Consider the following 14,289-nt stretch of genomic DNA (forward strand, 5'->3'; position numbering starts at 1 on the left):
AATTAAATACGAATTTTTTTTTATATGATTAAGAACTTTTAATAGCCAATGAATACGGAAGAATGACTGACTACGTGACTAACTACCCTAAACACACAAATACATACATAATTGATAACCATACCAATGTGTAGCTGTAGTGTAGTGGTAGCGTTATAGTTCGTAAATGCGTTCCTGAGTTTGATTCCGGTTCTTATTAAATTTTAACTGACTCAGTTACAAATCGGAAAAATCCTGAGTTCGATTCCGGCTTCTTATTATATTTTAACTGACTCAGTTACAATTCTGTAGAGTAATTTTTATGTATACTGTATACACTGCATCGCTAAGTACATTTTTAAGGTTTTGCCAAAGAACTTGATCTATAAGAGTATGCACACCTATCCCAGTTTTATCACGCACATTAAATTCCTAATACATTACAATGAACCATGAAATTTTACAGATATTTCATGTTGCGGACGTAATTCATCAGCAGTCAGTTTTAAGGCCAAGCGTTTCAATTAATCTAAATAGTCTGTAAACGTAAAGCATACAAATGTTTTAAAAAGAAAGTCAGACGTTTTGTGTAATGATTCGTCTAAAAGTATGAAATAAAAAATATTAGGGTAACGTTTGGTGCCCCTCACTTTCTGTCCATGATTTCGAGCATCATTCAAAGGCATGTAGAACGTTTCTCCGATCTACTTATTTCTTTTACACAAATAATTTCATAAAATATTTGACTGATTTCTTTCATTTTTATTTTCAAGTTTTTTCTCCCTGCTCACGCGTTTACAAATACTTATGGACTGTAATCGTACGATAAAATAGTCCTTTCTGCGTGCTGTCATTTCCAGAAATCGTCGTTTACTGACTCCTCGTTTGCCGGCCGGAGTGGCCGAGCGGTTCTTGGCGCTAAAGTCTGGAGCCGCGCGACCGCTACGGTCGCAGGTTCGAATCCTGCCTCGGGCATGGATGTGTGTGATGTCCTTAGGTCAGTTAGGTTTAAGTAGTTCTAAGTTCTAGGGGACTGATGACCTGAGCAGTTAAGTCCCATAGTGCTCAGAGCCATTTGAACCATTTTTGACTCCTCGTTTGCCTTCCTAACGTACGTGATTCGAAGGAAGCCTTTTTGACATTTAAATGCCGCACCTATGTATCTTTTTATGTGCAAAATAGCTAGGCCTTTAACAGATGAAATTTTTGACACTTCATTTACGTAGCTTGGCAGATTTTCGTGAAATATTTCAATTTTTCCTCAACTCATTAATTAAGTTTTCATTAATTACCCTGATTACTTTCAAGCAGTTAAGTATTTTCACCAGACCTCATGCTGGTCATTTTGACACCCCATTTACCTGTTTCTCTCTCTTTCTTTCGCTATGAAAATTCGGACAAAACCTCCTGGTGTAATTTGTAGGGAGTCTTGTTTTCTCCCTGCTCACGCGTGAACAAAACTTATCGAGTATAATCATACGATAATATAGTTCTTTCTGCGTGCTGTCATTTCCAAAAATCGTCGTTTCGATTGCTTGAACCATTTATGAGACACGACTATTTTTACGACCACTTGATTCCCGAAGCGCAGGAAAGGTTCGGACGCGCCGCGAACAACCCGTCCGCGGATGTAACAACAAATATCGCAAGAATGAAAAGAGATATCATTCCGGTCTCAATTTTAAATACAATTTAGATACATTGATTACATTTCATACGCAATAATGTATGGCCTTAAATGAACTGTATGGATAGTCTAAGCAATGTGATTTTACCTCTGCAAATCCTTCAAAATTTCGTAGACCAATGTACTTAGTTTCGTGCAACACAATAACTATGACGAATAACGAAAATAAATTCAGACCTTTATCGAGCAAAGATATCAAGCCATAACATGCGAAGGAATCAAATTTTACACCGAATGCTTGTCATAAAATCGGATAATAAGTATTTCATAGCTCCACCGCTTTCCCGAGAAGACATGTCGCTGTCGCTCTCTGTCGCGCTTGCTGCAACGAAAAGATTCAAACTCATTTGTATTCCAACGTCGCCAGTTGCAGCGGAAGATAGGCAGCGGCACAGATGTCACTCACGTAGGACACGTCCGTGACTATACCTGCGGTTTTGTTTTTTTCGCCTGAAGCTGTCGCACTCTTTCGGTCGCTTACGTAAGATACGGCCTAAGGACAACACACACGCATGCCCGAGGGAGACTCGAACCTCCGTCGGACCGTGACAAGGCGCCTAAGACCGCGCGGCTACCCCGCGCGGCAGCACTCAAGAACAGGTCGCATTAGTGTCCTATATGCGGTCTCCTTTGCAGATGAACCAGTTTCCCAAAATTCTCCCAATAAACCAAAGTCAACCATTTGCCGTCCCTACCATAATCCTTACATGCTCCAACCATTTCATTCCTCTTTGCAGCATTACGCCTAGATATTTAACCGATGTGACTGTACCATGCAGCACAGTACTAACGCTGTATTCGAACATTAGGGATTGTTTTTCCTACTCATCTGCATTAACTCACATTTTTCTACGTTTAAAGCAAGCTGCTGTTAGTCACAGAAACTTGAAATTTTCTATGTCATCTTGTATCCTCCTACAGTCATTCAACTGCTGTACAGCAGCGCATCATCAGGTAACAGCCGCAGATTGCTGCCCACGCTGTTCGTCAGATCATTTCTACATCTACATCTACATCTATACTCCGCGGAGGGTACTTATTGTACCACTATCTGATCCCCCCTTCCCTGTTCCATTCACGAATTGTGCGTGGGAAGAACGACTGCTTGTAAGTCTCCGTATTTGCTCTAATTTCTCGGATCTTTTCGTTGTGATCATTACGCGAGATATATGTGGGCGGTAGTAATATGTTGCCCATCTCTTCCCGGAATGTGCTCTCTCGTAATTTCGATAATAAACCTCTCCGTATTGCGTAACGCCTTTCTTGAAGTGTCCGCCACTGGAGCTTGTTCAGCATCTCCGTAACGCTCTCGCGCTGACTAAATGTCCCCATGACGAATCGCGCTGCTTTTCGCTGGATCATGTCTATCTCTTCTATTAATCCAACCTGGTAAGGGTCCCATACTGATGAGCAATACTCAAGAATCGGACGGACAAGCGTTTTGTAAGCTACTTCTTTCGTCGATGAGTCACATTTTCTTAGAATTCTTCCTATGAATCTCAACCTGGCGCCTGCTTTTCCCACTATTTGTTTTATGTGATCATTCCACTTCAGATCGCTCCGGATAGTAACTCCTAAGTATTTTACGGTCGTTACCGCTTCCAATGATTTACCACCTATGGCATAATCGTACTGGAATGGATTTCTGCCCCTATGTATGCGCATTATATTACATTTATCTACGTTTAGGGAAAGCTGCCAGCTGTCGCACCATGCATTAATCCTCTGCAGGTCTTCCTGGAGTACGTACGAGTCTTCTGATGTTGCTACTTTCTTGTAGACAACCGTGTCATCTGCAAATAGCCTCACGGAGCTACCGATGTTGTCAACTAAGTCATTTATGTATATTGTAAACAATAAAGGTCCTATCACGCTTCCTTGCGGTACTCCCGAAATTACCTCTACATCTGCAGATTTTGAACCGTTAAGAATGACATGTTGTGTTCTTTCTTCTAGGAAATCCTGAATCCAATCACAAACCTGGTCCGATATTCCGTAAGCTCGTATTTTTTTCACTAAACGTAAGTGCGGAACCGTATCAAATGCCTTCCTGAAGTCCAGGAATACGGCATCAATCTGCCTATATAGAGGATAACAGCAGCCGTATCACACTTCCCAGGATCACTCCTGACGATACCTTTGGCTCTGATGAACACACGCCGTCGAGGATAGCGTACTGGATTCTCTTAGTGAAGAAGTCTTCGTGTTACTCACATATCTAGGAACCTATTTTGTAGACAGAAGCTTTCCCGTCTCAAGGAAATTTACTCTATTCGAACTGAAAAAAATGGTTCAAATGGCTCTGAGCACTATGGTACTCAACTTCTGAGGTCATCAGCCCCCTAGAAATTAGAACTACTTAAACCTAACTAACCTAAGGACATCACACACATCCATGCCCGAGGCAGGATTCGAACCTGCGACCGTAGCGGTCTCGCGGTTCCAGACTGTAGCGCCTAGATCCGCACGGCCACTCCGGCCGGCTTATTCGAACTGAGAATACGTTCAAGGATGCTGCATCGAACCGATTTGAGGACACTGATCTGTAATTTTGCGGTCCGGTCAAATAATGGTAATTCGAATCTTATGAGTGAATGATTTTTTAAACGCGAAATTTAAAATCTGGGCTTCCTTTTTATCTTCTACTGCAACTCTAGATCAGACTCGTCAATGAGAGACCAGGTTCTCACACTCAGCAACATCTTTCGCTAAGGTGTGACCGTGGAAATTGTTATAAGCTTCGCGCATCGATCTTTTCGTAGACGCAAAAATTTGTAAGAATTTTTACCCGTCAACATTTCGGCGTTCTTTTTTTGAATCGAGAGTGCAAAGCATTTTCGAAATTTTGTTATTAAACTACGGTTGGTCTTTTCCGCCCCTAATTCATTTCTTCAGCACATACTTCTCCATAGCGTGATTTACAGTTTAAATTTTTCCCCTAATTTCTCTGCGTGCATCGTATTAGAACTGAGAAACGTGCATACGTTGTCTAAATAGGATGCTAACAACTGCTTATGTGTTCTTTCTAGCATAAAAGCTATCCCAGCCTTCTTGTGTTTACTTATTTTTGTAACCATCGTCGCTATAATGATATCGCGACCTGTATTGAAAATGTGGATAAAGTCTGGCCTGTTTATGCTACAAAGCCTAAAATATTTCCACTGCGTGTGGGTTTTCGAGCTAGCTGCTCAAGACAAGTTTTCGAAAAACGTGTTCAGAACTAATTCACAAGACAGTCTGTCCCTAGATAACAGAGTGGGCGCAATTACCTGCCAGATAAGCCTCGCACGAAGAGAAACATGAGCGGGGCTATGTCAAGCGACTTGTGCCGATCCAGAGTTAGGCAGCCCTCGTTCAGGACGTGAACAAATAGTAAAACTGCCACATAAAAGTGTCCCCACCAATCAACGATGTGTTTTGCAAGTACCGTGCTGAGAAGAGCTTATCAGGAAAATCTTTTTTCGGCAAGTGTTGTATAACCGTTACAGTGATGTTGTTCCAGAATGCAAGTTACGTTTTGAATAATTGTCTTGCAATGTTTCATAGCGAAGCTGTTCATTAACGCATGATGCAAGATGGGTGTGTATCTGGGATTTATTTTGTGCAGAAATAAGTCTCTGGTGGTATGTATATTCATAATGTTGGTGCTTGGATGCTTAATTGCTTTGATACCAATCACGCCGGTTAAACTGACAATTTACCGTGTTTGTTGCTCAGTGACTAGTGACGTAAGATGTTTGATGACTGTCTGGATAAAAAATTAAGTGGTTTAAATGAACGTAAAATCAAAGAAAAGGCGTACCAAAAAGAGTACGACGAAGGTAAACATAAACTAGCTGTACTCGTTCCTTTTAGGGACCGGTTTGACGAACTTTTGGAATTTGTCCCCCATATGCACAAGTTTTTGAAAAAGCAGAATGTAAATCATCATATATTTGTTTTAAATCAGGTAAATTTTATTTCTTCAGCTTCATAATAGGGTTGCAAGTTTGTTCCTGTGACAAGATAATTTTGTTTTAAAGATCGACAGTTACCGATTCAACCGTGCAGCGTTAATCAACGTTGGATTCCGAGAAGTGTGCCCGCAGTGTGACTACATCGCAATGCATGATGTTGATCTTCTCCCCCTTAATCCACAACTATCATACGGCTATCCAGAGAAAGGCCCATTTCATGTTGCGTCGCCACAGCTGCATCCTCGCTGTAACTACTCAACATTTGCTGGAGGAATACTGCTAATTAAGAGGTAAGAATATACTCGCTATAACTGCCTTGTTAAACATTCCCATGAAATTTAGCTGTTAGTTGCTGTTAGCATTCTGTTAGGTGATTTTTGTGCTTACATGACTGACTTGCTGACAAAGATGAGTATATATTAAAATTTGTCATAAGAATGGGAGTAAGAAGTATTACTGCTTACCGTGATTTTTCAACCGTTTTCCTAATGGGCTAATTGATTTATAAGGAAGACTTGGTGTTATCCTGAAGGATGGTTTGACTACCACAGCACTGTAGTAGGAATGGTATTTTGGAGATAATAAGCGCGTGAATATTTTATCTTTGAACTGACTTACCCTCCAGTCATAGAGGGACCTACAGTGTAATACGGGCTACACATCCTCATGCAACTTGTCATTTTATAACTCCTCAAATAATATTAACAAAGTTGTAGTATGAGGTGGCTATTTGCCTCAAGAACTGCGGATAGAATACATATTCGTTTGTAAACTCACATTTAAAGGTACTCCCCTCACTTGATGTTCATTTGGAAATTATTTTATTTGTAGTATTTATAGCAGCGGTGCAGTGATAGTTCTGTTATCGAACGAATGATAACGAAAGAGACAACGTAGCCCTTATTAGCAGGGAATGTGATGTGTAGTCATATCTTAGCATTGTATTTAAGGGCATTATCGTCTCCGGTTCACAATAACCCAAATTATTTAAAAATTGGTTTTCAGAGAAGATTTCCAAAAAGTTAATGGAATGAGCAATAAATATTGGGGCTGGGGTTTAGAGGATGATGAATTCTATATTCGCCTAAAAGAAGCAAAGCTGCAAATATCTCGTCCACTAAATGTAACTACGGAAAAAACCAATACATTTAGGTAAGAAAAGAACTGGAGCCTCGTTAATCTGTATTTTTTTTACAAACTTTCAAACTCATAATGTATGAACGATGTGTGTGTGTGTGTGTGTGTGTGTGTGTGACACACATTAACGTAAGTAGCATTTTAATGTTGGTAGTTTAGTTTTAGCACACATGAAAATTTTCAAATTTTAAAAGTTATTTTTTGTGGTTCATCTCTGTGTGTTGCTCTTCTGAAGAGTGTGTCCACAACTTATTAAAGAGATGTATTCCTATGTAAGTATGTTTATTTTGCATCATTTCAGTCCTCATACCAACAATGTCGATCATTTGCCTCTCAAACGTTGTAGTTATGTATAGGCTGTCACCGTGCATTGTTTATTTTGGCATTGACCAAATAAATGAATGTAAACAGGAATGTGACTTACAGTATTTTATTACTTCTTTCTACAAAAATATCCCAGGAGATTCATGGTTTCTTATTTCAAAGACACACTTAACTAACTTATTTCAACTAAAAATTGTTTTTGCGCCAGTGAGGTTGCTTTCATAGCTACTGCATACATTAGGTGGCTGTGGAAAAATGTGTGGTTATAAGATGATTTTTAAAAGACTAAGTAGAGGCAGCATATTTTCCCTGCACTGAAGGGAACATTGACATTTATCTGATGGACTGATTAGTAACAATGGGTACACCACATACTGTAAATTGTAACGTTGTTCACTTTGCTACTTTATTGTATCCAAGATCCTACCACTTAAAATTAATTTAAATTTTTTTTGATAACTAAAGTCACCTCTTTCGGAATCACCAAGGATTCTGCAAACAGCCATCTTGCTAAGTTCGGCTCTCTCACTGTTCAGCCAACAGATACAGAGATCAGTAGTATAAACAGGCTGCCGTCTGTTCCTTTACTTCCAGAGAGAATTGACAACCTTGGGCGAAATTCAAAAACTAGTTCACAAGAAATAGCTGTCTGCTTCAGACATGATGAAGTGCACAAATATGCAGTACTCTAAATCCAAAACAAAGACCATTCAGATTCAATGAAACACCTGCAACCACTGTACATTATTAAAAAGGGAAAGAAGAAGGCTTAAGAAAGCCTTAAAAATATATGTACACAATCGTACCCAAATAGATAAAATAATAAATAAAGCAGTCCGCTTCTGTAACAGAAATAGTAATTTATTTACGAATTTTTAAGACCTTATAACGCAAACATAAATCCACACCAGTTTTAATGCATTCTTCTCACAAATGTTTGTTTTTAAGATACCGTGAAAAAGTGGGAAAAAAAGAGATGTAAGTCACACTGTCAAATATCTCTCCTTTGATAGCTAAGCTCAGAAGTACACGTATCTTTGGAGCAAAAACATTAACAGGGTCATCTGAAAATTGTGGACATGTAAGAGCAGAAATGTTTGCCACATAAGTCTATGAAAACAGTGCAAGTGATTACAAAAAATCAGTTCTTCTACAGTTCGCTGCCACAAGTCCTTACAACACTAGTCGCTGCTTCCTCACTAACTGTGTGGACTGCATTTTTACTTATGTCGTTTGTAGGCATTGCTGTAAAACATTACAATATCATCATTTTAAATTTGTAGCATCTGTTGAAGTTATCCATCCGCAGAAAAACGACAGATAGCATTAGTCTGCTGCAGTTTTGTACTGTATAAACATGTCTTGTATTAGACTTGAGCATAATACGGCACCAGACGATAGATGAACTTCTGCAATGCGTAATGCCATGCTCACATAAGAAATGAAAGCATACAATTAATAATTTTATGTGTCTTCTGGTCGCAGCCATAAACATTAAGCTATAAAATAATTTTAACTTTGGAAAAGTGGCTGAGTGTGAGCTGCTATTATTACGTAATTGAGTCGGAAGTAGCTGATACGATCTAATTGGTAGACATATTTCAGATAATTTTGGTGGTTTTTTTAATCATTTCATGATGCTTCAGCTATCGTTCTCTTTATTTGACGTACGAATGCACAATTTCGGACCTTAGGCCAATTTCAAGTATCTAAAACGGAAGCATTATACAATGACTTAGCAAATGTCATGGGATACTGGGGCATAGATGGCGCAGGTGTGTTGTATGCGCTCCACACGTCCCCTGTGTCAGCCGCGGTTGTATAGAACACCCGAGGAGTGGTTGTGCAAGTGGTTTATGTAACATGGAAAAGTCGTCGTGTGCTGACGCCGCTCGAACGGGGTATGGTGGACGGTATCCGACGGATGGGAATCTCGATTTCGGATTCACACGCCAGCCGTGTCCAGGATGTATCGTGACTGGTTGAATGAGGGTGTCATAATCCACAACAAACGAAATACCGGCCGCCTAGCCACCCTCGATGACAGTGACCGGCGACGTCTGAGACGTACAGTCAACAGTGACAGAAGGGCAACAATGCAACAAATCACGATTCAGTTAAATACAGGACGTGCTAGACACGTCTGCCGGTGGACAATCCATAGGAACATGGATTCCATGGGAGCCGGTGCAGCACACGGGTGCCACTATTAATGCAACGTCATCGGGCACAAGGCTTGCATTTGTCGCCAATCACCAAGGATGAAGACTGGAACTATTGCGTGACGTAGTCGTAGTCGGACGAATCAGCTGCACTATGACGATGGGAGGAACTGTGTGTGTCGCGCAGACCACATGGATCAACCAAGAAGGCCCATGGTGTCTCTGTTACGGTCTGGGGCCCATCTTCCTGGTGATGAATGGGGCCCCTAGTTGTTCTGGAAGGGACGTTGAATGCTCCACGGTATGTTGAGCTGCTCGGGGGACATCGCTCCCACGTCGCCCGAGAATGGTTGCAGGAACATGCAGGGGAGGTCCAAAGACTGAAATGACCACCCCGGAGCACAGATTTGAACCACACTGAGCATACAGGGGGTGTCATGGAACGCTGGCTCCGAGACACGGCTCCTGCACCCACGAACAGACCGGAGTCTGTTGCCGCTCTGCAAACGATTTGATGTCAGCTGCTTCCAGATGAGGATAACTTATTCAGCGCAGGAACAGGTCATATCCCAAGATATACTAGACGGACTATAACCTATTTTATGGATGATTATTTAATGGGTTATTACGCCATGTACGTCCTTGCTCCCATGACTGCCTGTAAATGAAATTTAGAAAAAGGTTTTCGCTATTTTAGAAGCACGATACTTTTGAGCAGTTGTTGCAAAGTCGTGTATATTATGTCAATGTTTTAACGTACTATAATTGTTTTACAAAAATTTGTTAATTAAACTATATAAGTCTTTGTTCTCAATTACATTTAATTTTTCTTCATCACTGGTGTGAATATGACCGTATGTAATTTCTTTAAAACAACTTGTAAACATTTGTTTTGTTATTATGGAAGCACATCTTTTTTGAACAGTTGTTACAAAGCTCTTAACTTAAAGTCCAGTAAAACCTTTCATACCTTCTTTATGGGTGCGAGATCTTTCGCATCACAGTCATATTTCTTAATAAGTACAGCGATAATTATAAGTTGAATGGTTCTCTATTACTTCGTCGTAGCACTGGTAGAAAGTTGTCTAGGCATTTTCCGTTTCGCAGGTCTTTTTGTTCATTTAAAACTGTCTGGATGGTGTTGTCTTTTAGATGAATATCAATTTCATATTCTTCCTTTACATCCATGATTTTTTTAAATTGTAACTCATGTAATATTTGTAGTGATTTATCTGTATTACCAATTTTTTAATTGGTGTCTTTCAAATGTGCAGCCTTCGTGTCCGTCCAATAAATTTTGAGCATTCTTCACAGTTAATTTTGTAGATTCCTGATTGCAAAAAAGGCTCTGATTTCCGTGGTATGTGTTTCAATAACAGTTGTACATTATTTACTCCTGTAGCTAGTGTATAAACTTTTGTTCTTGAAACTTCGAGTAATTTTGGCGGAAACAATAGCTAGATATGACCATACGAAAATTCTATTTTTCTGTTGAGCATTTGGGTCTCTGATTAAAGTTACTTCATCTATGACACTGGCTTGTTTGATTGATCTTCTTTTTGTATAATACGTCCACTAAGTTTTTAGTATAACTTAGAAATAGAACAACTTCAAACAGCTAATATCGCTATTGTACATCATTTATTGTGGACATATTTCGGCAAGCTACGCTGGCATCATCAGATCTGTAAAGCATAGATCAACAGATTCAAGCACAAATGCGCATTATGTTGCGTCATATCACAGACCCATATTTCATAAACATGAGAACAATAATATATCTGAAAGTAGGTATTACATAAGACAACGTACATTTTTCACTGATATACAAACTCATATTCGTACATTAGCAAGAAGACTTGCTGATATACTTTTGTTCTCATGTTCATGAAATATCGTTCTATGATATGTCACGATATAATATGCATTTCATAAAAATTCAGTGAAATGTACTGCAGGAAGTATGTTATATTCCATGGTACAGTCCATGTTTATGTGAAATTGAGTTACACCCCTTTACATCTGATCCCAGTATGCTTGAATGTGTTGATATATACTTCACAGAACTGATGATGGCAAGGTGATTTGTCGAAACCGATCATCACAATAACTGCTGTACAATAGCGATGTTGGCTGTTTGAAGTTGTACTTCTGTTTCTACATTAATCTTGATCGCCTCCTAACTTGATAATATCAAGCATATATTTTTGGATAGCCGTAATTTATAGCCACGTTTTGGAGAAGATTCAGTTGTTTTTAAGATTTTTTTTTCTTTTTCCACTGGTAAGTTGATCAGTCTGTGTATCACAGAATGAAAATATGAGCTTGGGTGCTCTCGGTGGCATGACTGGTTGCATACAACCGTACATCAAATAAAGATGGCAGTTGAAGGCATCTCTAAATTATTCAGGAGTTTCGTCGCAGCTGCGCAGACCTAATCGCATTTTAGTTGTATATGCCAAAATTAGATAACAATCAACAAATGAGAAAATGTCCTGATAACAGTATAGAAATTCACTTTGTCTGAGTATTTCAAGAAGAGACTCTCACCTACGACCCACCAATTTCCTGTAGGTGGTATTTTGTACTGTAGAAACTGAATCTTTCCTGTAAACGAATTCACACACCATTCCTAATTTTTGTATGACATAGGGTATGACAGAGTTTGCAGAGATTACTCACTCTGTTCAATATTCCTTTTGATTTCCCTTTCCTTTTCGTAAAAGGTGCGTAAGTCAGAGGCTCAACAGTTAAATTCTCGATGGGTCACTCAGCTCTGTTCCAGTTATTTTTGCTGCAGCAGTTAGGAAGTAAATGCTTCTTTTCTCTCGGAAATAGTGGACATACGCATCATGTATTTGCTTATGGAATATTGTGCAAAATAAAATTCTTTGATGAATCGATAACGTTATTCACTACGCTCCTTGAAGACAATGTGTGTTTTTCACTCTCAGATTAATGAAATCGATTGAAGATGTCCACTAGCTGATAGACGCTACCTAGACTTCGAACAAAAATTCTGTTCTAAATTGATGGTGAACAGCAACCAGCCATAAATCGCTTTTAGGCTACTTTCCTGTGTAACTCACAGGAAACCAATGTGTAACTTGTTTGGATGACAACATGAAAAAACCATCTGATGATGAATTGTGAAAACTTCCAAACAGGTAAGGGTAGTTTTTAAATAAAGCAACCTAAAAGCAATCTGGGTTGGTTGCTGTACGCCATCAACAATTTATTTCATGTAACAGCCACGGTATCCAACCATGTTTTATTTGACAAAACTGCAGTAATTCTGTTGATTTGAAGCACTAACACATATGAAATATTTTCGTTTGTTTTTGAAATACTTTAGAGAGTAAACTTGGATATGTTATAACCCTTTTTCTATTTTGTAAGTATTTATTTCTACTTGCGCTTCACAGTTAGCCATCATAATTTAACCAACTATTCTGTTGGTTGTTGTTATATACTCATATTGCTTCATTCTTTGCTAACATTCGCCTTCTGTTCCAACAAATACTAGTATTTAACTTAAGCTGTTCTCAATTCGAAGGTTCGTTTAAGTGTCACAGTACTTACTAGGTTTGATTCTGTTGCACAGTGGCACACCCATACCTTTCCACGAGCGCTGAACTGACTTACGCATTTTGTTATTGATTAAATGTGAACTACAAACCACGGGGTGAATTGGCAATTTTCACATATGGAAATCACTCCCAGAGACGAAAAACATCCAAGCACTAACTGAGGAATGAACTCTGACCCTGTGGATTTGTAGTCAGACACTCACCTGTTGAACCACGTAAGTTTTATTTGGTTCGCAGAACTAGAGATGACGAAATTTGGAAGCATTCAAAAGTTACGTCCCAATCAGCGTAAAATGTCAAATCTGTAATCAGAGAATACCCAGCTGTAAGTTACGAGCAACAAGACAGCAAACAACAAGACAGCAACTTAAATAAGCATACAGTCCAAAATTTGTTTCTCTGGGAGCAATGGACAGATGTGAGAGTGAAAAGGAGACCTAGATAAGAGAACAAAATAGTTGAGGAAGCTATAGCATCTATTTTAGAGCTTAGGCTTGCTACATATTTAGTCAGACTGAAATCTGATGAGCTAAAGAATTTTTTTATGAATTTTCCATAATAAGATGGATGTTCACATTTAGAATAAGGTGTTCGTATCCTAACCTGAAATTTCGTCTTGAGAACGTAGTCTTTCGTGGCAGCAGTTGTAAAAAACATTACTGCGTCAGTCCAAAGTAAAAACCCTCTACCTCTCTGCGTTGCTCCTGACGAAGTCGATGGAGACAATGAGACAATCGTCGAAAGCTCGAGTTTCACCCTGAACTGACGCGGCAATTAGTCCTAGAATGTTTTATACAATTTAATTTTCTTGCATATATTTTTGTATTGCTTTGCCCTACTTCTGATTTAAAAATCTCATGTGCTACAAAAGTGAACTTGCTGTAAGTGACATTATTTGAGTTATCTACTGCAGTATTTCACAGTAAAAGAAAACTCTTCTGCTTTTTTAAATTCTGTTTCTGTAGCTGTAGAATAGCCTAATAGTTTACACTGAAAATTCAGATACTGCTTTTTTTTCTTTTCTTTATGACCAGGCACATGCAGCATGATAGTGTAAGACGGAAACGTGATAAGACCAGATGCTTCAACCAAATACAGTTGACAGATGATCGTGTTTTGGAGACTGGTTTGAACACAGTGTCTTATAATCTTACAGAAATTAGAGAGATGAGCATTGATGGTGATCGAGCTACAGTTCTAAACGTGAAGCTCCACTGTGATAAGCTACTGACTCCGTGGTGTGAATGTAACTCTAGCAATCAGTCAGCACATTAAATCTGGGTAGGTAGCAAGCTGAAAAAATTTAGACTGTAAAATAGTAAAGTGCCAATGTGTTGACATTGTTTTCAGTATTTATAACATTTTTTTGATATTGAGTGGATACGAGTTATTAGTGTTAAAGTTGGAAACTGCTTAATGTGAAGGCGTTTTGTATTGTTTGTATTGTTTGTTTT

The 14,289-nt window shown here is 39.0% G+C and overlaps 2 protein-coding genes across 4 annotated transcripts in view; one reads left to right on the forward strand and one right to left on the reverse strand.

Moving 5' to 3' along the window:
* Positions 1-14,289, reverse strand: part of LOC126167862 (organic cation transporter protein-like) — a 313,728-nt gene that overhangs the window by 120,012 nt on the left and 179,427 nt on the right. For 2 of the 3 annotated variants that reach the window (XM_049920511.1, XM_049920512.1), the window contains exon 3: positions 13,039-13,137. The exons of the other annotated variant lie outside the window; for it this stretch is intronic. The gene's annotated coding sequence lies outside the window, so the exon portion shown is untranslated. The remainder of the gene's footprint in view (positions 1-13,038; positions 13,138-14,289) is intronic. 3 annotated transcript variants of the gene reach the window in all.
* LOC126167944 (beta-1,4-galactosyltransferase 7-like) lies at positions 5,121-14,123 on the forward strand. The gene is made up of 5 exons (XM_049920518.1): positions 5,121-5,349; positions 5,400-5,615; positions 5,689-5,912; positions 6,628-6,774; positions 13,870-14,123. Exons 1-5 carry the CDS (start codon positions 5,242-5,244, stop codon positions 14,108-14,110), a joined length of 936 nt encoding a protein of 311 aa, XP_049776475.1. The 5' UTR covers positions 5,121-5,241; the 3' UTR covers positions 14,111-14,123.

The sequence above is a fragment of the Schistocerca cancellata genome, chromosome 1, assembly GCF_023864275.1.
Source record: "Schistocerca cancellata isolate TAMUIC-IGC-003103 chromosome 1, iqSchCanc2.1, whole genome shotgun sequence".
Lineage (NCBI taxonomy): Eukaryota > Metazoa > Arthropoda > Insecta > Orthoptera > Acrididae > Schistocerca > Schistocerca cancellata.